The sequence below is a fragment of the Capricornis sumatraensis genome, chromosome 3 (assembly GCF_032405125.1).
Source record: "Capricornis sumatraensis isolate serow.1 chromosome 3, serow.2, whole genome shotgun sequence".
Taxonomy (NCBI): Eukaryota; Metazoa; Chordata; class Mammalia; order Artiodactyla; family Bovidae; genus Capricornis; species Capricornis sumatraensis.
The window spans coordinates 51648379-51675057 of NC_091071.1; the positions used below are offsets into that span (position 1 = coordinate 51648379).

The 26679-nt window shown below is 35.6% G+C and overlaps 1 protein-coding gene across 1 annotated transcript in view; it reads left to right on the top strand.

Annotated features, from left to right (window-relative positions):
- Nucleotides 1–26220, top strand: part of COL5A2 (collagen type V alpha 2 chain) — a 148801-nt gene extending 122581 nt beyond the window's left edge. Inside the window, exons 34-54 of the mRNA XM_068968767.1 lie at nt 794–901; nt 1171–1224; nt 3406–3459; nt 4609–4662; nt 5079–5132; nt 5547–5654; nt 5769–5822; nt 6358–6411; nt 7253–7414; nt 8127–8234; nt 9342–9449; nt 10868–10921; nt 12796–12903; nt 13400–13453; nt 14187–14294; nt 14676–14729; nt 16186–16293; nt 18182–18473; nt 21353–21540; nt 23549–23788; nt 24479–26220. Coding sequence (XP_068824868.1) covers nt 794–901; nt 1171–1224; nt 3406–3459; nt 4609–4662; nt 5079–5132; nt 5547–5654; nt 5769–5822; nt 6358–6411; nt 7253–7414; nt 8127–8234; nt 9342–9449; nt 10868–10921; nt 12796–12903; nt 13400–13453; nt 14187–14294; nt 14676–14729; nt 16186–16293; nt 18182–18473; nt 21353–21540; nt 23549–23788; nt 24479–24625 — 2271 coding nt within the window. The 3' untranslated portion in view covers nt 24626–26220. The remainder of the gene's footprint in view (nt 1–793; nt 902–1170; nt 1225–3405; nt 3460–4608; nt 4663–5078; nt 5133–5546; nt 5655–5768; nt 5823–6357; nt 6412–7252; nt 7415–8126; nt 8235–9341; nt 9450–10867; nt 10922–12795; nt 12904–13399; nt 13454–14186; nt 14295–14675; nt 14730–16185; nt 16294–18181; nt 18474–21352; nt 21541–23548; nt 23789–24478) is intronic.
- The last annotated feature ends 459 nt before the right edge of the window (nt 26221–26679 follow it).

A 26679-nucleotide genomic window follows, 5' to 3' on the forward strand; every position in this document is an offset into this window, starting at 1 on the left:
TAGTACACGAGGTAGTGATATTTCCTCATATACAAAACTGTTTCTAAAATTTATTTATATATTTTCCTAAGGACTTTTATTTATAAGCAGAGGCAAGAAATGGAAAATTGTATAATTTATTAGGAGATGTTCCTAATCATCTGCTCCATTTCCCTTGTCTCAGTTTCTGTAGTTCTGCTCACTAAATATATAAAAGTATGCCATTTTTGAAATCTGAAAGTACAATGCATTATGAGGCAAAAATCAGCACCATTTCCTTTTGGGTGCTGTTGTAAAGTTGATAGAAGATAATGTGGCCGTTTTCAGGGCAAACTACCAGAGCAGAAATTTTTGTGATCAGACGTTAAATACCTTATCACCTTCAAGGGCCAGAGATTGTGTAAGATCTGCTTGAATTTCATTACTGAATAAGCCTGAAAACCAGCTTCATTTCATGGATTCTTTAGTGAGAGAATGAATGTACTCTCTAAATGTAATGTCTTCTTTTTCTTATTAGAATCCTTATGATGTTGCCAATAAAAGAAAATAAAAAGGCAACTCTATCATTTTTGTTTGAATCAGTACCCAATTTTCCCAAAGAGAAAATCTGAAAACAAAGCAACAATCAAAACAGAAAGGTATTATTTAAACAAAAAATAATGACCTCAGAGACAGTTTTCCCAAATGAAAAATATGAACATGAGGTTGAACCATATGTAATTGTCAAGACTCTACTATTTTGGGTTTACCAAGGGATTCCATGTGGCTAAACCATAATATATAGATGAGCTTACTTATTGTTGGTTCATTTTAGGGCAGTCCAGGACCACCTGGAACCCCTGGAGATACAGGCCCACCGGGTCTCCAAGGTATGCCAGGAGAAAGAGGAATTGCAGGAACTCCTGGCCCCAAGGGTGACAGAGTAAGTTTATTTATTTATTTTATTCATCCATTTAGATTTTCTACTGATAATGATTTTCTGGGCAGACTTTTACTTCTGCCATCCTAAGTTGCAAGTCATTTATTCTTTCAGCACGTGTACTGAGAAAATGCACAGTCCCAACATTGTTCTAGGCCCAAGGGGATGCAGTTGTGAACATTAGAGATGAGACCCTGCTTTCGTGAAGCTTCGATGCCAGTGTAGGAAAAAGACAATTAAGTGACTAAATGGCCTTTTGTGTGTTTTCGCAGGGCGGCATAGGAGAAAAAGGTGCTGAAGGTACAGCTGGAAATGATGGAGCAAGAGTAAGTGAAATCATTCTTTTCAGTGGCAGGGCTAGGAATCAACATCATCGTTACTGTATGAGTTTGCCTGAACTTTCTAGAATAAACCTCATGTTCCCATGGTGGTCAGGATTTGGGAGAATGATGAAATCTGAGATTTGACATTGATTGCCTGTGGATATTCATTTGCTTACCTTGAATTAGAACAAGCCAAAAAAATTAAGTCATTATTGAGGGAATGAAATAAGATACATTTTTATTGTGCATGTGAAATTGATGCTTTAAGCAGTGGGGCCCTCTTTTTCCTTCTCTATCATATTTATTCCATATGCAATGTTTCTGTTGATTAAAATGCTAATCTAGTGAGTCATCTTAGACTTCCTTCCAGTATAGGCAAGTAGAGTTTTACAGAGTAACCAAAGGTGTGATAAGTGTTTCTCAATATGCTAGCTGTCAGGGGTGAGAAAATTACTGCGTGATGAATCATCATTAATGAGACTGAACAAGCGAAATGTAAAGAAGGATTGCTTAATGCCCTTCCAGAAATTGATGTTTAACCAGCTTTGTGTCCTCAAAACTAGAATGTATTTGCAATTCTAAGGATAATCAAACAATCTGAACGAAAATATATTTTCAGACATGAATGATTCTCTCAGGTAAGAGCAGATAGTTAATCACTCAGATAGTCAACATTTTCTGAAAATAGCTCCTGATATTTGCTAAATAGTTTCTGATTCAGTATGACTTAGTTTGCTGTTAGTTGTCATGCTGTACCCTGACAAAAGCAGTTTTGCTATTAAAAAAGAGATGACACTGAGCCGCTGTTAATATTTTGATTCTGCCCATTGAGTCACTATTAATACACTGATTATATTAACCTTTGATAAAAAATAGTACATTATAGGAAAGTTTTAGTCTTATTATAACGATTCCTTTTTCTTTTTCTGAAAGCTAGTTCAAGGTGACACAATTTAGCAAACTATGAAATCAAAGTATCTTTGCCTTTTAATTAAATCTAACATTCAATTCAATATTTCAAAAGTGGTCTAAGTGAGTCTGGTTTATTGTTTGTGCTTCACATCACAGTTGGTCTGGAGTGCACAGGAAATAGTGAAGAGCTGTTTGAAGGAACGATGTGCTGGCAGTTTATTTTAAGGAGAAACATCCATCTATTGCTCCTTTGAGCTATGGAATATTTTGAAGCTGCAGTGCAGTAGGATCAAGACTTAAGCAATGACTGCTTAATTTTTAGTGAGGGAAATATGTTGTTTTAGGCAAGAAGCAGAGAATTTATCTCATTTAAAGGGGAAAAAATTTTAGTGTAGTCACCTCTATATTCAAGACATCGCACAGAGTTGGACACGGCTGAAGTGACTTAGCAGTAGCAGCAGCAGCATTAGGTAAATGGCAGAATATTGTTTCATTATAGATCTAGAGAATTTAAGATCACAGTTTTCTCATGTTCTTGTCTTAAAATACAACATAAAATTAAAAAGTCATTTTATTCCCTAAGTTTCTTCTGTAATGCATGCATAAATTTAACGGCAAAGGACTATCTGAGTTTCTTGTGAAAAAGCAATACACAAATATCAGAGAGAAAACCTGTTTTAGGAAGGGCTCCAATGCTGTGCAGCAGATTAAAAACTGTGCTTGTGTGTCAGGAAAAACCCACGTGTCACTCTGCTATACTCTGAGCCAAAGAACGCCCTCACCTTCAGTGCAGTGGGGTGGTTCCATTCATCTTCATAACAGAGGAATGTGGAAAACTGAGGGCTTTGGCACAATTTCACTTTTATAAAAAATAAAGGAATGACAAAGTATCCTATACAAAATAAGAAAAGCCCCTTCAATCTATTGTAAAATTTCAAATAGAGATTAGTAAAATTAAACAAGCTAAGAAATACAGAAGCATTGTTGAAGGATAGCACTGGTTTCAGACTAATGTTTGAAGACAGTGTTATGTATATAGATGAGTGAGTTGGATGAAACAGATTGAAATGTTTTGTGGAAAAAATCACTGGGAATTGTTTTAGACTAGATATAAAAATATTGAGAATATACAGATTGTATCATTTATTACAGGTGATGTTTTACAAAAGCAGTCATCTGTAACAAAATAGTACCTTCTTGGTTTGTTTGTTTAAACGTGGAGATTTCTGTGCATTCTTTTCCTCAATATGCCTATGTTACGTTCATTGACAGGGTCTTCCAGGTCCCTTGGGCCCTCCAGGTCCTTCAGGCCCTACTGGAGAAAAGGTAATGTCAAAAGTTGTTATCTTGTGGACTCAAAATTCTGAGATCTGAATGCTGGCTCTTTTTTGTAATGTTTTCTCTTTCATAAAATATGATAGCTGGGCTAGATCATTTCTGAGTTCTCCTCCCATCCACCCAACAGATAGGGCATCACATCCTACAGTTATACTGTGTTTTGCCATTGCTTTGGACAGTTCAGTTCAGTCACTCAGTCATGTCCGACTCTTTGCGACCCCATGGACTGCACCACACCAGGCCTCCCTGTCCATCATGAACTCACGGAGTCCACCCAAACCCATGTCCGTTGAGTTAGTGGTGCCATTCACCTGTCTCATCCTCTGTCGTCCCCTTCTCCTCCTGCCCTCAATCTTTCCCAGCATCAGGGTCTTTTCAAATGAGTCAGTGCTTCACAATCAGGTGGCCAAAGTATTGGAGTTTCAACTTCAACATCAGTCCTACCAATGAACACCCAAGAATGATCTCCTTTAGCATGGACTGGTTTGATCTCCTTGCAATCCACGGGACTCTCAAGAGTCTTCTCCAACACTACAGTTCAAAAGCATCAATTCTTCTCTGCTCAGCTTTCTTTAGAGTCTAACTCTCACATCCATACATGACTACTGGAAAAACCATAGCTTTGATGAGACAGACCTTTGTTGGCAAAGTAATGTCTCTGCTTTTTAATATGCTGTCTAGGTTGGTCATAACTTTCCTTCCAAGGAGTAAGCACCTTTTTAATTCCATGGCTGCAGTCACCATCTGCAGTGATTTTGGAGCCCAGAAAAACAAAGTCAGCCACTGTTTCCACTGTTTCCCCATCTATTTGCCATGAAGTGATGGGATTGGATGCCATGATTTTAGTTTTCTGAATGTTGAGCTTGAAGCCAACTTTTTCACTCTCCTCTTTCACTTTCATCAAGAGGCTCTTTAGTTCTTCTTCACTTTCTGCCATAAAAGTGGAATCATCTGCATATCTGAGGTGATTGATATTTCTCTTGGCAATCTTGATTCCAGCATTTCTCATGATGTACTCTGTATATAAATTAAATAAGCAGGGTGACAATATACAGCCTTGACATACTCTTTTTCCTATTTGGAACCAGTATGTTGTTCCATGCTTTGGATAATAACCATCTAAAATCTGCTTTTCAGGGAGAACCTGGCCCTCGAGGTTTAGTCGGCCCACCTGGCTCCCGTGGCAATCCCGTAAGTGACAGTATTTTGATGTTCTTTATATGAGATTGAGCAGTAAAACAAGCCATCATTTTATCTTGATATTTATATGAAACCATACCTGTTGGGTTGGGTTACTTTTAACTTCCTGGTTTTCACCTTTTACTTTTCTTATTACACTTTTAAAAAAAATCAGTGTATTATTTCTATACAGTCTGTGTAAGCAGCTCATTTACTAAATAATCAGAAGCTCCTTTGAGACTTTGGGCCTTGGCAATTTTTTTCTATGACCCTCATCTCTATATCACCCTTAGGAGTCTTCCTCAAGCAACATGTCTAATTTCTCTATATGTACATTTCAAGACCCTACAGATTTATAAAAGTGTATTTTAAAATGCTGTTCCTGTTTAGAATCATGTGTGAAAGCTACAATATTGTTTGTCTTCTAGGGTTCACGTGGTGAAAATGGCCCAACTGGAGCTGTTGGTTTTGCTGGACCCCAGGTATGATTTTTAAATGTCCTGAATTTACAAATGATCATTCTTCTTGCTACAGCAATGAATTTAATTAATTATCACTGTCATTTGTTTTGAAGGTATATTCAAGATTCTGGAAAACATAGTTTTCTAGGCAATAGCCTGATTTTCAATACATTTTTTTTTTTTCATGGACTGGCACAAAATGGATGCATCTGCATTACTTTGAATTATATATTTACTTGTTATAATAAATACTGTGGTGACATAACTTACTTTTTCAGACTGTCTTCGGAGATCTCATTGGGGTGTTTTTTTTTTCTTCTAAGGTTTTATACTGATTACAAATCACCATTTTATAATATACGAATAAATGATAATTACTATGAAATATTTGTCTTTAAGTGTTGCAACCATTTCCTTATTTATTCTTTGGTGTAGGGTCCTGATGGGCAGCCTGGAGTGAAAGGTGAACCTGGAGAGCCTGGGCAAAAGGGAGATGCTGGCTCTCCTGGACCACAAGGGCTGGCAGGATCCCCAGGGCCTCATGTAAGTTTAAAGTAAAACAAGATACAACTTGAGTCCAGTACCCACTGTTTAGACCTTGTGTTTAGACCATCTTTCTTTACGGAAGCACCCTTTTGTTTGTTTCTTTCTATTTAGGGTCCTAATGGTGTTCCCGGACTGAAAGGTGGTCGAGGAACTCAGGGTCCACCTGTAAGTTGGTTTGAAGCTCTGGGAATTATGCATAACTAGTCACAGATATCTAGTACTTTATAGCCATCTTAAAGTTCCTTTGAAGCTGTAACAACCAATTTTTAGTTGTATATATTGCAGTGGAAAAAAAGTGCTTAACTTGGATGACAATCTGCATTAAAATTAGTTTTATGACTTTGGAGATCCAGTTGCCTCATATATAACCTAAATAATAGATTACTATGGAAGAGGGAATGAATGACAGGAACCACTTTATGTAATTCTGTTATAAGAAATTCTAATGTGATCCTAGTGCTCCTCTTCAATATACTTGTATATGTTCAAGATAAATGGGAAGTGGCAAGAGAAAACTAGCATCCTTCCTACCAGTTAATCCAGATCCATTCACAAAAGAGGGATACAAGAAAAAAATTTATTGCTCACAATAAGAAAAGGGATATAAAGTCCTAGGTATCCCTGTAAAATAGGTAAGCCCTAGAAAGTATATACAACTAATTTTTATTTTAAAATTGCTTATTTGATATTATATTTCTAGGGTGCTACAGGATTTCCTGGTTCTGCCGGCAGAGTTGGACCTCCAGGTCCTGCTGTAAGTCAATTCAGTAATCGAAATCACTGATAGTGGAATAATTACACACAGCACATAAAAGTACACACAAATACACACATATATGTGTTATAATGATATGTACACATATATTTGAGTTATTATTTGTTCTTTTATTTAATCACTTAATGATTTGTTATCCCATGTTGACAGTTCTTGTCCCAATGATTCATACTGGTATGTTGTCAAGTGAATCATCTTTAATCATTGAATGTTTCTTCGAGGAGCTTATTTACAAATCCTTTTAATATTTTACTATTAAAATATTTGACTATTTGACTATATTTGACTATTTGACTATATTTGCCTATATTTGACTCTATTCACCAATATTTGACTCTTACTTCGTTTAGGTACTGAACACTCACAGTATTGTGTGGTAATAATCATTCCTTTCAGTTAGGAAGAATCTCTGAGATTATCTATAATAAAGGTTATTTTTTCATTACAAGATCAAATCAGATAAAAGAAAATACATATTCATTGTTGGTGAAGAGCCTTATGGAGTTTGAAAATTCAAGTTAATTTCAAACACATTTTTTTTCCTTTGCAATTTCAAACCACTTTTAGTTTTTAGTTGAAGTTTAGCTGATTTATAATATTGTCAGTACACTTTTCATGATGACTCAGAGGTAATTGTCTGCAGATAATGAAATGAACCTACAGCTGTGTACTTTATTTTTTGTTTAAATCCACTGAGTGATTAACAGGAAAAATGGACCTGTGAAGCGTGGGGTTCTGCTTCTGAAGCAGATATCCCCATATTAGGTATTCTAACATGGCTTCCACTTTGCCCTCTGGGTTTCTTTCCATGTCATACTAGGGAGCTCCAGGACCTGCGGGGCCTTTAGGAGAGCCCGGGAAGGAAGGACCTCCAGGTCTTCGTGGGGACCCCGGGTCTCATGGACGAGTAGGAGATCGAGGACCAGCTGGCCCTCCTGGTGGCCCAGGAGATAAAGGGGACCCAGGAGAAGACGGGCAACCTGTAAGTTTGTCATCTTGGTTCTAGACTACTTCTAACTAGAAACTCGTAATAACTACTGCTACAAAGAAACTGTTTATACATTATCCCGAGCACATTGAGTACATTGTGCCCTATAGGTTTTTAATTTACAATTCTCTACTCTAGGAAAAATTACATGTACAGGTATAAAAATACAACAGTAATGGATATGGTATTCAAAAACTAAACAAGAAAACAATAGTTTGTTAAATATCTGTACTGAATTAAGAAAACATTTTAAAGCAATTTACTGAATATATAAATGCCTCAACATTAATATGTTTAGGTAGAGCCCAACTTCTTTTCTTTGTTTTAAAATTTTTCTTGTCAGTTTAAAAGAAGGAAAACTGCCTGAATATTTACCTCTTTTATTCTGTCAATATTCACATTATTTTCAAGTTCTTTTCAACTAATTCTCAGCTTTAATAATGGTTTAATTGGTTTAATTCTAACCAGTTCTCACTTTTAAATAATGTTAGAGGCTCAGTGTGGATTACTCATTTTGACTACTCATCTATAGTATGATTTTGTAGAACAGAATCTTAATACTAACTTAATATTACTGACTTAATATATTACTATGAGTAATAATAATACTCATACAAAATAACCTATAAAGCTGTCATCTATTATAAAGTGCTTGAGTATAGTTTTCCCTGGAGAATTTCTTATTATAGTTTGTCTTCAATATTAGGGTCCAGATGGTCCCCCTGGTCCAGCTGGAACTACTGGGCAAAGAGGAATCGTTGGCATGCCGGGGCAACGTGGGGAGAGAGGGATGCCCGGCCTTCCAGGCCCAGCAGTAAGTAGCTGCACTGGTCAATCACTTCATCTGATTATGTGTAATACTGTTTGTGAATGGAGAATTTATCTTTTTTTTTCTTATTAAATTCAAAATCTTTTAAAGGCACAAGTACAGAGTATTTTAAAAAACTTTTGACTTTAAATGTCAAATTCATAAGTACCTTTGAAAAATATATTTATTTAACCCTGGGACTAGAAACTTAGACAAATAAGGATATGGATTTTTGGTGACTCTAAATCTTTCTTCAAAGATTAAAAATATCCATGGAGCTAGAGAAGGGGGATAATCTCCTGGTGAGTAGGTAGCCTCTTTTTAAATAAACATGCCTAATGGAAAAATCCATATTTCACAGTTCAGAGACTAAGTTTTCATAAACCATCAAAGGGAAGAAATAGTTGAGCTAAAGTAATACTGGAGGTGAAAGTGGGGTGAACTATAAAGAAGGATTCTGAAAGCAATCTCCTAGTCCCTGGAGGGTGCTAAGAATTTCATATTCCCTGGAGTATGGATAAAAGTTTAACTCACTGTTAGCTTTGAAGAGATTAAATTTTACTGCCGAAAGTTTACATGCTTGAGGAAAAAAAGATGATGTTTTTATATGGAATGTGGAGATAGATTTACTGTTGGGGACTTGGAACTCGGGACGTGTGGGTGGAGATGTGAAACCAGCAGACTGGGAGTCTAGAGCAGTCTTATTGTTCTCAGGAGTGAGCCAAGGAACCTGGAATATTTGGTCTCCCAATAGTGAGATCAAACTGTCAGGATACAGAAATAAAGGGAGGAGACTAAGCAGAAGAGTAAAGATGAGCATATCTTAGTGACACAGATTCAAGACGGGCATCCAGATCTGAAAACAGTACTTCTGAGTAAAACCCAAAATGCACCTGAATTGGTGCAACGGATGGTGCCATCGATACATCAGGATGGGTGTGATAAGAAGTGGGCGCACCTCTGGGAAGGTACTGCAGTGACACTGGTGTTGCGTGATAACTGACAGTTAGCACTCTAGAGGGAGACACTGGGTGCCATTTAAACATAGCCTATATGTGAACTGTCCCCTCAAGCTTCTTCAGGAGTGGCTGACATATTTATACTTTATTTCAGGGCACACCAGGAAAAGTAGGACCAACTGGTGCCCCAGGAGATAAAGGTCCACCTGGACCTGTTGGGCCCCCGGGCTCGAACGGCCCTGTGGGGGAACCAGGACCGGAAGTGAGTACTATAGTGAAGATCATCCTCCCCTCCTTATCTGGGTGTTATGGGGACATTTTTGAAATTTGGAAATTAATTTAGAAACTAGAAATTGTACGTTTGACCTGAAGGAAGTTTTCTAGTGCTGTTTTTTGATGTGTTTTTCTTCCCTAGAGAGTTGACTAAATGATGACGTAAGGAAACGGTAATAAGATTGGTGTCTTGCACTGGCCTTCATCTCGTCAGGAGCCAAGTATTTTAGTTGGTTTAGGTTATTGCCAAATTGTTTTGAAGGTGAAAGGTTACAACTGTTTATCTTTTCTCTTATTATTTCATTCTGTAATGGCATATTTGTCAAAATTGCCAAGTTTTACGGTGATAGGAATAATATAATTGTTAAAGCTTGTGAAGAGGGCCAAGTAAGTAGAGATCATTTTACTTAAATATCCTTATATATAACATTTTGGATATCCAGTTCCCTTAGGCTCTTTTGAGAGGAAATCAACTTTTGGAAGGTGATTTGAAAAGTTATAGATTGAAATTTCCTCTTTTCAGGGCTTTAATGAGTAAATTGCCAAACATTTAGTGTCACATTTTCTTAAAAGAAACAATTAATGCCTCTCAGAACAATTTTTGTTCAAATGGTAAAAATATAGTTCTGTGGGAAAAACATAAAAATAAAATGGGAAAGGAAGACTATATATTTTAAAATGTAATTTAATGTCTAAACACAGATATTTTATTTTTAAATTTTAAGGATATTATTTTGGGTAAGTAAAAGTGAGGGAAACCATTCACTGGTAATATAAAGAAAACAAAATACAAGGAATATAATTGTTGTCTATTTATTTTGAATAATTTGATTTTAAAAATAAAAAAAAAAAAAGATGAATTTAGACTAAGTGTGGGAGGCACAGTAAAAGAAATGTCTGGGGGCTTCTCTGGTGATGGAGCTCCTCTGTCTGGTTGCAGCTCCTCTGGGTCCACCATTGAAGAGGTTGATTAAGCCAATGAGTATAGATTTAGTATGTTTCACAACAAACATTGATGAGCCCAAATTTGTAGCAATTCCAGGACAATTTTAAAGTTGAACTGTTATGGTAAATAACTGGGCATCCTTAATTCTTGACTAAGGAATATGTACACAGGGAAATGAAATAACATTGCACTTTATAAGCACTGTACTGTAAGTAGAAAATAGTGTCTTAAATAAAACTATTTAAAATTGCCACCAAAAGTGTAAGAATGTGTTAATAATTTTACAAGCAAATCAGAATAATAGAAATATGGCAGAAACTTTCTTCTACTGAAGTTTCCATAAATGCTAATTTGTAATGTGGAATAGAGGTGGAAAATATGCTGTAATTTTTCTGGCAGTTGAAATGTGAATTTTTTTTTATTACTCAGTTAATTCATTTTTCAAATATGATTCGTTATAGGGTCCAGCTGGTAATGATGGTACTCCAGGACGGGATGGTGCTGTTGGAGAACGTGTAAGGGCAATTTCACTGATCAAAAAATCTGAAATAATGTGCATTTAAAATCTCTATAATATTAAAGAGTAAAAAAACCATTCTTTTTTATCTTGATTCTTTAAGTAATTAGCTATGTAATCTTGAACAACTTTTCTGAACCTCAGTTTTTAAATACTTTAAATGTGATTAATATTTATAGCACTGAGCACTTATGTTCTAAATATCATGTTCAAAGCATCTCATAGGCACGCAAAGAGAGGGAAAGAAAGAGTTTTGAGGGATCCTGGGGGAAGGGCCCACCTCCATCTTCTGTAAAGCCAAGGAAATGCAGATTCTCTTGGGATCTAAGTTTTTCCCAGGGTTGGTATATATTGTCCAGTGTAGTAGTCTTCAGAGGTTTTGCTGATGTACCCCCAATATAATTTTGAAAATCTCTGAACCCCTGTGCATATTTTAAGTTACCATCACATTTTATTTTAATCGTAAGTTTTGATAGTTATGTTGGTTCACTTCTTTTCCCTCACTTTTTGTCTCCTTGTAGCAAAGAATTGAAACAACAGACCAAGACAGCTCAAGCAGGCACACAGTAACACTCTCAGAGCAGACCAGTCCTGTAGGAGTGGTCCTGCTGCACTTTAGGGTTTCCTTTTTGTGTCCTTTGTTCCCTGTCCTAAGGAGACCCTGGAGCCTGACTAGTTCTGTCCCATGCAAAATAGGGCTTGTATCCAAGACCAATCAGGGAAGGAAATGCAAATATAGTGTATGTTCAGCCAATCAGGGAAGGGGGCATGCTTGGGCATGTTTTCTTGCTGGAGGTCTTCACTCCAGCCTGAAGTGGTTTCCCATTTTCATGAGCTTTGTCTCTTCTTTGTTTGCCTTCTGGATGTTTCTTCTAGTCGCTACTGTCTGTAATTGCTATCTTGGACTCCTTTTTCCTGTTCTAACTGTCTAACAGTTACAATGGAAGTAGTTCTGATAAATTCTAAATGTATATGTGCTTTCATCATATATATTTTTTAAAGTCTTGGAGTTGCCAATTCAGCTTATTCAATGTTTTTTTTTATTACATGTCCATTCTCTAACCTAATTGCAAAGTTTATCCAGTTGCCAAACTAATCAGCCAAATAAGACTTAACTTCTATTAGACAAAAAGATCTGGCTGCATTCTTCAAGTCAAATAATTATATTAATACACATTCATGTAACTATAATTTCATCTCTGACTTCTTAAAGAGACAATTAAGATTTGGAGCCAAGTAAGACTGGGCAAAATAAAGAGCAGCTTTTCTTTCCAAATACCTCCTTGTTTTATTATCAAGTGAACTGTGCATTCTGGAAAAGTCCCTTAGTTTAATGCCCAGTGAGGTTTATTCCTTGGAGCATTGTGCTGTATTAAGGTTGCAGATGGTATGATATATGCTTTTATTTCATAAAATGGGAGAAGGGTGATTATTAAAGAGGAAGTAGGAAAAGATCTTTCAAATTAGTTTTCTGAGAGAAGGCATATGAAGTTGTAAACTTGGAAAGTGGTTTCCTTAGAATTTTCCCTGTTTTCACACTCTGGAAAATTTTTGTTTATGCTATACTAAAAGTACAGATATCCCAGTGAGTCTAAGTCACATGCTGAATTCTGGAGGTGACCACTTCCATAATCCAGCAATTTTGACTATGGGAATAATAGGATAAGAGTGAGGGGACAGATGATATTGGGGGAAAATATCTTACCCTTTTCAGTTTGATTTATTAATATGTAAATATAAGTAGAACATTTAAGTAATATATAAATTAATAAATAGAAGTGTGTTTTTTCCTTTCACGAATAACATAAGCATATAGAATTTTGCTGTTTTATAATGAATATTAAAAAGGTAATATCATGGTTTCCTTGTCAGGGTGATCGTGGAGACCCTGGGCCTGCAGGTCTGCCAGGCTCTCAGGGTGCCCCTGGAACTCCTGGTCCTGTTGGTGCTCCGGGAGATGCAGGACAAAGAGGAGACCCGGTAAGGAGAGTCAGTTTCATATGACACTTTTAATCAACATACTGTATTATGAGTATGCATATATGCATGCATGCGATGACATGTGTGCTTAGAATTATTTTTTCTAGTCTTAAAAATTTGATTTCTAATAGGTCTTCAAAAATCTTGATGCTTTGGCTTTCATTATCTAAAAGTGTTGTGATTTATAGGAAATGTAGTAAGTATGGATCATATTAAATTTAAGCAAGTAATGTCTTATGTAATTAACTAAAGTGATCTTCATTCAGAGAAGTCCATTAATAAAATTGACTATAGAGATGTGATTGGGGTTATAGTGAGCATATTCTTATACCTAGGGAAATTAGCCTGGTTTTATTTAGTTAGCCATAAGTGTATACACTTAGATAAACTTACACATATAAAAGTATTCAACTACAGACATATATTCTTGAATTCTAAATCTCTATAATATATCCATATTTTTTTCTTGTATTAATTTTGTGAAAATTTCTTCTAGGGTTCTCGAGGTCCTATAGGACCACCTGGCCGAGCTGGGAAACGTGGTTTACTTGTAAGTTCTTGGCTTAAAAAAAAAAAAAAAAAGACTTCTTACATAAAATATTTTCCCAAAGGAAAAACTTAATTTTTAAGATTCATAAATGAAAATTACCAAATTCTTCAAGCCTTAGACAAAATATTAATTTAAAATAGCACCCAGGAGTTTATATTTGTTTTTGTAGTGTTAGTATAACTCTTCTGAATTCTACTATGAATTATTTCAATAATCAATTAAAACTTTTAGTCACAATTTTCTCCCACAATAGCAAGGGTAGCAGTGCCATTCTCTGAGATTTTCTAAAAATTAAGTAGGCAAATGAGTTTGAAAGCTCTTTGTAAACTTGAAAAGTACTATTCAAGTATATTTTATTTTTAGCTAAATCATTACATAATGATATAATCTAAATATGTGAAAGAGAATCCAAACTTTCCAAACTTTGGAAAATATCTCAGGCTAGATTAAACTTAAAATACCTCATTTTAGTCCAAATGTAGGTTAAACATTTAAATAATTGAATCTTTAGAAAACATTATTATATACTATGCTTTTAGTGATCACTTTCATTCCTTGAGAAAAAAAAATAAAAGTTCCTAGATTAAAATTCCTAGTAATACTATTTAGATAAGTAAATATATTAGTTCATATAAAATAAAATGCTCAAAATTGTAGCAAATACAGTTGCACAAAGTAAAATTGTAAATTGTAGTTTCAACAGGCAGTGCTCATGCTATGACTTTATTTCTAGGGACCGCAAGGACCTCGTGGTGACAAAGGTGATCATGGAGACAGAGGTGATCGAGGTCAGAAGGGTCACAGAGGCTTTACTGGTCTTCAGGGTCTTCCTGGACCTCCTGTAAGTTATTCTTTTAAGTATTATTTGCTCTCCATGTGAAAATGCAAAGGTATTTTGACATGAACATTTATTTGTCTATAAAATGGATGGACTTTTTGCATCTTATTTTCATTTTAAAGAATATCTTGATGAATAAGTCATTACCTAAGTACCCAATATAATTGTTCATATGTTTGCCATAATTTTATAGGAAAGAAATAAACCAAAAGTATATGCACTATTACTCCTACAATTGTCTTTAGTATTGGTCAACTCATGTAGACATAGAGATTGATGAATGAAGTATATGCTGCTAAAGTCAATGACAGGACATTTCTAAAAGCTAGAGTGGTTAAATATAGGATACAAATATTTTGGCTTTTTTTTTTTTTTCCTACTTAGGGTCCAAATGGTGAACAAGGCAGTGCCGGAATCCCTGGACCATTTGGCCCAAGAGTAAGTAACAAAATTTAACAATAAGTTGCAGGTGTAAATATTAATGCACCTGGGGACGTTTTGTTAGTGATTGAGTATCATTTTCATGGTATTGAAGCTGGAGTTGGCTTCGGTTCTCTGAAGCTGGCAACAAACATAAGAGACAAACCATTCAGAATTTACATTTAAGTAAACATAGCCTGAAATATATTACTTCATAGTGAAGTTGCTCAGTCGTGTCCGACTCTTTGCAACCCCATGGACTATAGCCCACTAGGCTCCTCTGTCCATGGGATTTCCCAGGCAAGAATACTGGAGTGGGTTGCCATTTCCTTCTCCAGAGGATCTTCCCAACCCAGGGATCGAACCCAGGTCTCCCACATTGTGGGTGGACACTTTACCATCTGAGCCACCAGGGAAGCCCCATATTACTTCACAGGCCCATTTAAAATCTTTTACCTAGGGTAGATGTACTCATCTGTTTGTTCATTTTCTTACTCTATGTTTTTTGAAATTTCCATTTAATTGTACTCTTTGAGATGGTACTCTAGGATTTACCATGAAGTGGAGAGAGATTTTGAGCTGGATATACTGTTTTCATTTAAGCAATTGCAATAGTTCCTCAGAAGTAGTTGGCATAAGGCTAATTAGGAAGCAAATCATAAAGTGAAACAAATATTTAAAGGTTGTAGAAATTCTACATTTAGCATTAATGCTGTCTAATAGGTCATTAATGCCACAAGATAATTATTTAGGAAAATCATTAGAAAGAATTTCTCTTATATCTAAATACAGTATAAACAAGTCACACATAAAATTGAGAACAGTATCAGAATTACTGAGATGTGATAAAATTCTGGAGTACAAGGACACAAATTTAATTTATGTCAAACAGTGCAACTTCTGTGATTTTCTTACTCCTACTTAATTAAATTTCTAATTAAGCTTACAGTATGTGAAATGAGATGAAACAGCTCCTGCCAATGAAAGTAGATGAAAGAAAATGAAAGTGCAAGCTGCTCAGTCGTTTCCAACTCTTTGTGACCCCATGGACTATACCCCAGTCCGTGGAATTCTCCAAGCCAGAATACTGGAGTGGGTAGTCTTTCCCTTCTCCAGGGGATCTTCCCACTCCAGGGATTGAACCCAGGTTTCCCGCACATTTCAGGTGGATTCTTTATCAGCTGAGCCACAAGGGAAGCCCTAAAAAGTAGATGACTAGTCCATTAAAAGTAGATGGCAAGCCCTTTAATGTTTTAACTGACACTGGTCTTTTCCCATGCATGGATGGTGGAGAATTCATGCGTAATGAAGCAGTAAATATTAGAAAGTACTAGAAGTCCATTTATTAGTCATTAGGAAAACAAATATGAGAAATCAACGAGACAACTCCAAAAAGAAATAGTTCTTTGATCAGAGAAAGACCTTGTAGAGGTTTTCCTCCTAGGATCTAAAATACCGTCTTTGTTTCTTGCAGGGACCCCCGGGTCCAGTTGGTCCTTCAGGCAAAGAAGGAAGCCCTGGGCCACTTGGGCCCATTGGGCCTCCTGGTGTGAGGGGCAGCGTTGGAGAAGCAGGCCCTGAGGTAAAATCACAGAGATTTGTATGTGAGTAATGCTATTGATTCCCATAGCTTGGATTCTGTCTAAGGAAGATCTATGCAGTATGAAGGACAAAAGACTTCAGGAACTCTGAAAACAAGCCTGGAAATCACGTGTAGCTTGTCTGTATAATAGCTAATTCAAACATTTTAACACAGATTATTCAGAATACATAAAATTAGAGTCTAAGCTACCTAGGCCTTGACTTCAGTGAGAGCAATGGAGTGATATCAATGAGAGCTAATAGTAAGTTATGATTGTATTATCATTAGAGTTATGAAAATGTGGCTTTGCTCTAAGTGGCAATAGACTAAATGGGAGATTTGATGAGTGTATTCATTCATGAAAATGTTGGAAATTGAAGCCCGTGAAATTAAAGCGTTATTTACTGAAAAAGAAATTCAGAAAGGATTCATATTGAAACTTTCAATAGAATATTTCAGTAGTATTGACTTGTAAAGCTTTAAATTGCTTTAGCTAGACTTTAGTTAGGCTTCTCAGAAACCAGACTTTGGGAAACAGTCTGCTCTATCTGCCGTGCATGCGTGCGTGTGTGTGTGCATGTGTGATGTGAGGTTCTGCATCCCTCCCTGGTGTCTCTTCCTCTTTTGCTTTATTTTCCATTTCTTATTCTGTCTGTCCTAATAATAATACCATTCAACCAAATATTTATTATTACATAGAAAGAATAGCCTTAAATTTCCTATGGTCAAGAGAAATATTTTCTGTTTATTTCTCTAATTTTACATGGAAAACAGCTGCAGAATTGGAATACCTCTTACTTATGTGGCTCTTGATTGACTTTATCTTGCGTTTTAGTGGTCCTTGATAGCAAAAAAAAAAAAAAAAAAAAAAAACTCTTCCCCTGAGTTTAGCATAAAGGAATATATGGAATCATGAGATGACCTTAAAGAAAAAAAATGGATTTAATGGTTGCTTGATAGTGAGGAAATGTTTGCACTAGAACTTGATACAACTTGTCCAGACCCATTTGAGTGGCAGAGCCAGTACCAGAACTCCAGCCTTCTGCTTGCCAGGTCTGTGCTCCCAAAGAGAGATGTGGACCACACATCTTTTCAGGTTGTGGAGAATTCTCTCAAGTTGCTGAGTTTTTCCTTGGGAAAATGCAGAAGGATAGAGAGGATCTGTTTTTCTAGTCTCTGATATTTTGTGTGCTCATCTCCCTTTTGCTCCAGTAGTTCTTATTTGGCAAAATAATAATAATTATTAAAAAGCTTTTTAGGCTAGGATAACTTTCTCCAGTTTTGTTTAGTAGAGATAATTTTGATCTACCCACTAATTAATGCACATAAAAAGATTTCCTGTGATTTTTCCCTGATTTAGATATGGGGGAAATTCTCTTGTGGGTGTTTCTTCATGAATTCCCTTGGTATTGATGGACAGTCTTATGGAAGTAGCACCCACAAACTCCTCTGCATCTCCTTGTACAGCCTTTGTTTATACATCTTTTTAAAACATTTTAGTTGTGCCTTGCCAAAATAGTTTGAAAATGAGTGTACAAATCTATGCATACCTAACATAAAATGTATTGTATCTTCATGCGTAAACATCAAAGCAAATATTTTGTGTTTTAATCTTTAAATAAAGATGCCAACCTCAGATGCCAACTTGCAGATATCTTGTCTGAGAAACAGTTATGCATCATTTCTCATTCTTGGAATGTTATAAGTTAGCAGACCAGAACCATCTAGTTAAAAAAGGACTCAAGCCACAGACATCTCTCAGTGCCATCAAATTGAGGTTTTGCACTGTAACCCCCTTTGCACTAAGTCCCATCAGTGCCTTTGTGTCCAATGGAAGAGCAAAAACTAAAAACTGTTTTACATATATTTCCGATTTTTTTAAAATTAGGGTCCTCCTGGTGAGCCTGGTCCCCCTGGCCCTCCGGGACCCCCTGGCCACCTTACAGCTGCTCTTGGGGATATCATGGGGCACTATGATGAGAGCATGCCAGACCCACTTCCAGAGTTTACAGAAGATCAGGCGGCTCCTGATGACAAAAACAAAACGGACCCAGGGGTACATGCGACCCTGAAGTCACTCAGTAGTCAAATTGAAACCATGCGCAGCCCTGATGGCTCTAGAAAGCATCCTGCCCGGACTTGTGATGACTTAAAGCTTTGCCATTCTGCAAAGCAGAGCGGTGAGTAGACAGTTGGCCATTTGAGCAAAGCTCATTGTTTCTGATGTGTAATTCTCCAATGCATTCCAAAATATTTTATTTACTCCCTATTTAGTGATAGACACAAGAGATAAAATGGTGGCCAATCACAGAGTCTGAGGTTTGCTAATGGGAACTGTCACTGATATGAAAAAATATGGTGTGAGATAAGTACTGTAATAGAGGACATATCCTATTAATGACCCAATTTCATGGTGGTATTTTCATTTCCATCCAGAAGTCTTAAAATATGGATAATTTTGTGGTGCTGTAAATGTTGAAAATACTTGCTTAAGCAAGGTTAAATATGTTTAGTTTTCTCAATAATTCTCAGTGATTTAATATGCTAATATATAGTTGGAGCCTCAGGAGTAGAATAAAGTTCTATTTTTAGTTTTTAAAGAAACCTTCATACTGTGGAATTTAGAAAAATAGTACAGATGAACCTAGTTCCAGGGCAGGAATAGAGATGCAGACATAGCGAATGGATGTGTGGACCCAGTTGGGGAAGAGGAGGGTGGGATGAATTAGGAGACTAAATACACTCCCGGGTTGCCCTGTTGGCTCAATGGTAAAGAATTTGTCTGCAATGCAGGAGACACAAGTTTGATCCCTGGTTTGGGGAGATCCTCTGGAGAAGGAAATAGCAATCTACTCCAGTATTCTTGCCTGGGAAATTCCATGGACAGAGGAGCCTGACAGGCAACAGTCCAGTTCAGTTCACTTCAGTCACTCAGTTGTGTACAACTCTTTGCCACCCCGTGGACTGCAGCACACCAGGCCTCCCTGTCCATCACCATCTCCTGGAGTTCACTCAAACTCATGTCCATTGAGTCAGTGATACCACCCAACCGTCTCATCCTCTGTAGTCCCCTTCTCCTCCTGCCTTCAATCTTTCCCAGCATCAGGGTCTTCTCCAGTGAATCAGTTCTTTGCATCAAGTGGCCAAAGTATTGGAGTTTCAGCTTCAGCATCAGTCCTTCCAACGACTATTCAGGACTGATCTCCTTTAGGATGGACTGGATCTCCTTGTAGTCCAAGGGACTCTCAAGTCTTCTCCAACACCACAGTTCAAAAGCATCAATTCTTCAGTGCTCAGCTACAGTCCATGGCTACAGTCCCTGGGGTTACAAAAGAGTCGGACACAATTTAGTGACTAAAGAAACAACGAATGCACTACTGTGCATAAACTAGATAGCTAGTGGGAACTTACTCTGAAGCACAGGAGCTCAGCGTAGTGCTCTGTGATGACCTAGGTGGGTGGCATGGAAGGGAGGTGGGAGGGAGGTCCAAGAAAAAGGGAATTTACTTATGCATATAGCTGATTCACTTTGTTGTACAGCAGAAATTAACCCAACATTGTAAAGCAATTATACTCCAACAACAGAGATAGTAGAATAGAGTATGCCTTATTTCCCAGATTTATTTGAATATGGAATTCTTTTCATGTACTTTAATGTTCTACAAATCATATGTCAATAATCTCTGCTGCAGAATTGTGTTATGGTTATTTTATAAAATATTTTGAAATTAAAATCTTTTACCCTAGTTGTAAACACTATGCCTAAAGTTTGCAAAATTCTATCATTTTGATTAATCTAATAAGACCTGGAAAAGAAAGATCCATAAGAGGGCCATGGGAATGAGCTATGAAATGCTTAAGTGTTTCAAATAACTTTGCAATGATGCTGACAGGCATAGCTAAAATTGTTATCTTTGCAGAACAGGCCATTTGATTACCAAGTCTATACTTTATATCCCACCATCAATGCCCCTTCATTCATTTAAAATCCAGTCTTTAATACATATTATATATATATATATACAGACATGTATTTTATACATATATACATATATTCATATTTATTATACATATATTACATATGCTATTATATAAATAATATATATTTATACATGTTTATATATATATACATGTAATATAATCTATATACATATATTTTACATATATATACAGAGTATACCTTTATACACATATATATACATAAAGATATATATACAAAAATGTATTTGTTTGTATATTTATTAAACTATATTTCTAGCACCAAGCACTAACTTGGTGTAGCCTTCTTTTAGGATCTCTTCCTAAGATAAGATCAATTTTTTGCACTGTTTTACATTGGAGCACAGATGATTAAGAATGTTGTGTTAGTTTCTGGTGACAACAAAGTGATTCAGTTATTTTTCAAATTATTTTCCCATTTAGGATAGGATGCTACATAGTATTGAACAGAGATCAATTTTAGGGCCATTGAGGGACTTCCCTGGCAGTCCAGTGGTTAAGACTCCATGCTTCTGTTGCAGGGTACATGTATTCAATTCCTGCTGGGGGAACTTAAAGATTCCACATGCCACACGATGTGGCCTCAATAAATAAATAGGGCCAGTGAGATAATTCATAGCATTCTGATTGCAGTTTGACTCACTTAATAGTTTTGAAAAGACATTTTTTTTTTTAATATTCAATTATTATTTGTTTTAAAATATTGACTTTGTAAGTTTAATGAGAACCCATCCATTTTGGCAAAGCCACTTGCTCACCGTGGATTATCTTTTTGGTATAATTTCTATTCTACAAAATGGGTGTGATGATGTATCCTTCACATTTGTGTTTTGAGCCTTAGGTACATTTGGCCAGTCACCTTAGAATAGAAAGGAGAAAGGACCTGAACGCATAACAGTTACTTTTTTCTCAGCTGCAGATATTTCCTTAACTGGGATTCACTTTAAAAGAGTGAGTGAGTCCTTAATCAGTGAGTTAGTCTTCTGTCAATTATTTTAGAGATTCATAATCATGTTTGAGAATCTTTTTATTTAGCAAATATTTTTATTTTGGAAAACAGGCGAGTACTGGATTGACCCTAACCAGGGATCCGCTGAAGATGCAATCAAAGTTCACTGCAACATGGAAACGGGAGAAACATGTATTTCAGCAAATCCATCCAGTGTACCACGTAAAACCTGGTGGGCCAGCAAATCTCCTGATAATAAGCCTGTTTGGTATGGTCTTGATATGAATCGAGGATCTCAGGTAATTTAATATGCTTGCTTAAAGTTGTATTCATTGCTTGTCTTTATTTATTGTATTTTAGTATTGGCTTAGAACTTTTGTAATTATTTTTTTGACCATGTTTATTTTACTATGTTTATTAATAATTGGAAGTGATAGATTCTCATTAGTTGCATTTGTAATATCATTGCATAAACATTGCTATGAATTAAATTAGTATAGATTTGAATGATACTTTTTCAATTGATGGAATGTAAAAAAGTAATTATTTTTCATATTAGCTCCTTTAATGCCTGTGACACTGCTTGTGGAGTAGAGTTGAAGGGATTTTGCCATAGCTGGAAGACAGGGATTATATTTAGCATCAGGAAACCTAGGTTACTCATACATGGATCTGTTACTACCTCTGGGACCTAGAAAGTCACTTAACCTTTTTTTGTTTTCAGTTCTGCCATTTTAAAGTAAGAGTGATAATATTAATTTCCTAGCTTCTGTGTGTATATAAAGCATGTGTATATAAAGTATATAGTATCTGGTCTTTGGTAAGTTATGGATAAATATTAGATACTTATTATGATACTTTTGATAACTGAATCCCTTTGTAAACTTCATAGTTATTTAAACTTAACACTTTTATAGTTATAATTATAATATTATGTAATATTTTTTCTTGAGTCTTATCCTCTCTGTTTCTTTCATGGTCCAGTATTAAGATTCTTAACTAGTCTTGCCGCTTCCTATTGCAATATGAGTATTCTATTCCACATCTCTTTGTGGCAGCAGCTTAACTTTGCAGTTTTCTTCTCAACTCTGCTCTGGACCTTTCCTCAGAACTCATGCTCATACTAACATGGTATGAGGACATTATGGGTATATGCAGGATCTACCATTATTTAAAGAACAGAAAAAAATTTTAAATTTACCTACCTAATTGGAATATAATTTAGTTAACATATTATGTAAAAAGTTCAAATAGGAGCTTTTAAAATATAGCTCAAACTAGAAGATAAGTAGGAAATATCCTATAGAAAATTCTTTTTGATTATTTGTTTTTGTTAGCTAATGGAAACTTGTAATTCATATTTCCTATAAGTATGTAACAGTTGGGTTAAAAAAAAATTTACCAATAGTTAAGTCCAAATTTTTATCATAATTGACAATAAAAGCAATCAGCTATTTTTGATATATGATTGAATATCCAAACCTATGCTTAAGTATATAACTTCTAAAAAGTAACATTCAATATTTTTTTAAAGAAATAGAGAAGCAAATTTTAAAATACTTAAACTTTCTCTGGTGAATTATAATTATATTTGGTTTCACCACCATTTGTTTGGGATAGTAAGGATGAAGTTTCTTACCTGTGAATATTCATAGAAATTTTAAGGTATTTATATATATATATGGGTAGAATATCTTGTTATGTGAAAGAATAGACATAATACCCTTTAAAATTAATTTGTCTGAAATCAACACACATACTCACACAGCACTATAAAACCCATCAGTGTTACATATATTGGGGCTCAGGGCAGGCTGCTCTAAAATTTGCTTCAGTGACACATTGATCATTTTCAGTTAAAGTCATTTAAGTAATGCTTGCTGCAAGAGGAATGCTTTGATCCTGCTCTCTGTCTCTCTGAAAGAAGGAAATAAATCTCCCATGTGAACCCTCCCTGTACTCAGGGTAGAAAGACAACCTTATCTCCACAGATAGGGAATTTAGAACCAAGACGCCTGTATAAACAAACATCCTTACTTCCTTATTAATTTACTACCCAAGCCCAAACTTTAAATTCCTTACCAATTATGCACCCAAACCTAGGTTTCTTTGTTCTGTCAATTCCTCTTAAATTTATTGTTTCTTTGGCTCCTACTTAAGTCCCATTTCTGGGAGACCTCTGACCTATGTGTCCCAAGTTAAAGTTGTTTCTTTTTCTCTGGCTAATCTGTCTTGTGTCAATTAGTCCAATCACAAGAACTCAGGAGGGGTAGACATGTATAACAAAGACTCTTTTTGTTTTTCTAGTTTGTTTATGGAGACCACCAGTCGCCTAATGCAGCCATTACTCAGATGACCTTCTTGCGCCTTTTATCAAAAGAAGCCTCCCAGAACATCACCTACATCTGTAAAAACAGTGTAGGATACATGGATGATCAAGCTAAGAACTTGAAGAAAGCTGTGGTTCTCAAAGGGTCAAATGACTTAGAAATCAAAGCAGAGGGAAACGTTAGATTCAGATACGTAGTTCTTCATGATTCTTGCTCTGTAAGTACTTTTGAGTCTTGCTCTGTAAGAACTTTTGATCCATATTGATCTGGTTGAAGAAAAAAAAAATTACTTTGTTAAAAATACTGTCATGGCACTAGAGGTGGGGGCAAATTTACCCTGTTTGTAAACACGACAGCAATTAGTTGTTCCTTAGGATAAACCTGAATGTGTGTTGGTATGTGAAACATGCTAGAGGCTTTAAGAAAAACATCAAAGACTGGATCCTTGCAGCTCTTTTGCAAACTCACTTTAGTTCTCTGCAGATTACTTGGTTTACTTAATCTCAATTCTATGCTTAAAATTCCTGGATTCTAAAATATATAATCCATCTAAGATTATGGTCTTTCACTGATTGGTATGTCTTTCTTCTTGCATATCTATATATATAAAAAAGAAAATATTTAATGACGAATTTTGGGTTCAATCATGAAAACCAAAAACGCTTTCATAATTTATGTTGTTAGTGACCATTTGGGAAGCTGCAGAAGAACAAAGGGCTTTTTCCCAGTTCAAAGAATGAGAGAAAAATGCCTGCCAGCTATGACAGTATCTCATTTGATGTTGGCAGTGCTCTTACTTTTAAGTAGTGCTCTAAAAATCATTGCTTTTACATTATAAAAATTGGAAGTCTAACATTTTTGTACTAATTTGTGTATGCTATTAACCCATTGCACCATTTAATTCCAGAAACGAAATGGAAACGTGGGCAAGACCATCTTTGAATATAGAACGCAGAATGTGGCACGCTTGCCCATCATAGATCTTGCGCCTGTGGATGTTGGCGGTACAGACCAAGAATTTGGCGTTGAAATTGGGCCAGTTTGTTTTGTGTAAAGCAAGCCGAGATACATGGACAAAGAGCACCACCCCTACCATCAGTGACCACCACCATTCACAAGACTTTGACTGTTTGAAGCTGATCCTGAGACTCTTGAAGTAATGGCTGATTCTGCCATCAGCATTGTATATATGGTCTTAAGTGCCTGGCCTCCTTATCCTTCAGAATATTTATTTTACTTACAATCCTCAAGTTTTAATTGATTTAAAGTATTTTTCAATACAACAGTTTAGGTTTAAGATGACCAATGACAATGACCACCTTTTTAAAAAAGTAAACTGATTGAATAAATAAATCTCCGTTTTCTTCATTTCAATGTAATGACAAAGTTGCTTAGTATTTATGAGAAAACCTTTCTTCCTGGCAGATAGCTTAAAGAGTGGGGTATATAAAATCACAACACATTTATTTCACGTGGCTGCAATTGGAAAAATACAATTTTGTGACCTCTCATTTACAGATTATCAATTAAAAATGAAATCAAAATGTTTATCCTTGTGATTGAAACTGAATGCTTGTCTTGATATTGTATAACTAACACAGACTCTTTAAAGAGAACCATGAAAAAATATCAGTTTCTCATTGTCTTAAATGGAATGTTAAAGTAGTATATATTCAATGGGATTTCTGATCAAAAAAAAAAAAAATCTTAAATTTTTGTAAAATATGGTAAATCTAGTCTTCACTCGCATTCAAATTTAAAGCTACCTTTCCCTATATTGACTCAATCTATCAATATAGATAGAAATTAAATGAATATACCATTGAATATATTTGCACTTTCTTGTTTAAGAAGACATAGAATGAAAAATAATTTCCATACAACTTTAGAAACAAATATTCAGGACCCTTAGTTGAGAGTCTTCCACATATACAATCTCATCTTCCTAAAACCTATAATGAAGAAAAAGGTTTAGAGACTCAGAGTTGTGGAGCTGACTCTAATCAAACGTGACGGTTGGAATTAGAACATTTGGTTTTTGAACTCTCTTAGGAAAAATGACCCAACATTTTTTAGCATGAGCTACCTCATCTCTAGAAGCTGGGATGGACTTACTCTTCTTGTTTATATTTTAGGTACTAAAAGGTGCTATGCTTCTGTGATTATTCCAAGACTGGAGATAGGCAGGGCTAAAATGTATTGTTATTATTATCCTTTAATGATGGTGCTAAAATTCCTTCTATAAATTTCTTTAAAAATAAAGATGGTTTCATCAATACCATTTGTGAAAACATAACTGTTAGACTTCCCGTTTCTGAAAGAAGGGGCATCGCTCCACTGCCTGTTCACTGTTCATCTGTCATACTGTATCATACTGTTCTGTAATACTTGCATGTTTCTTAGACTAGAACATGTAGGTCCCCTGATGTCTCAAGGATTTTTTTCCTTTAATTCTCTGTTGGCTCCATTTTTTATTTTTTCTTTAAAAATAAACAACTGGGACCATCCCAAAGGACAAGCCATGCACACAACTTTAGTCATGTATCTCTGCAAAGCATTGAATTAAATGCACGCTTTTGTCATGTCAATGGTTTTCGTTTTGTGGAATTCCTTTGAGCATATTAGATCCATTTCATTTTCAGTAGTAAAAAGTTAGGTGCTGTGGGATTCTTTGTTTGCTGTTTGTTTAAAAGATAAAACAACAAATGCCTTTCATCACGTAGATACTGGTTTATAATGAAAATCAGTTTGCAACATCACTCACAAAGGCAGCATGACACTGATTTCACCATCGATGCCTTAAAAATCTCAAGGTAGTTATTATTGATAACAAGAGAAAAGCAGCTGATTTTTCATAGTTGAATAAATTGTGATAATATATGTCTCAGTGTGTCACATATGAATTTAGCCTAAATGTGTTCAGAATTTTATCTTCAACATTTATTTCACAGTATTGTTTCTCTCCAAATTGGTTATTTGAGCTCCACATCTTGAATATGAATATTTGAATATGTATATACCTAAATATTTGTGAGTTTTGTTTGTATTAAAATTTCCTCCAAGTTCAACCTATTCAAGTTTGCACAAGTTCAGCTAGAAAAGCCAGAA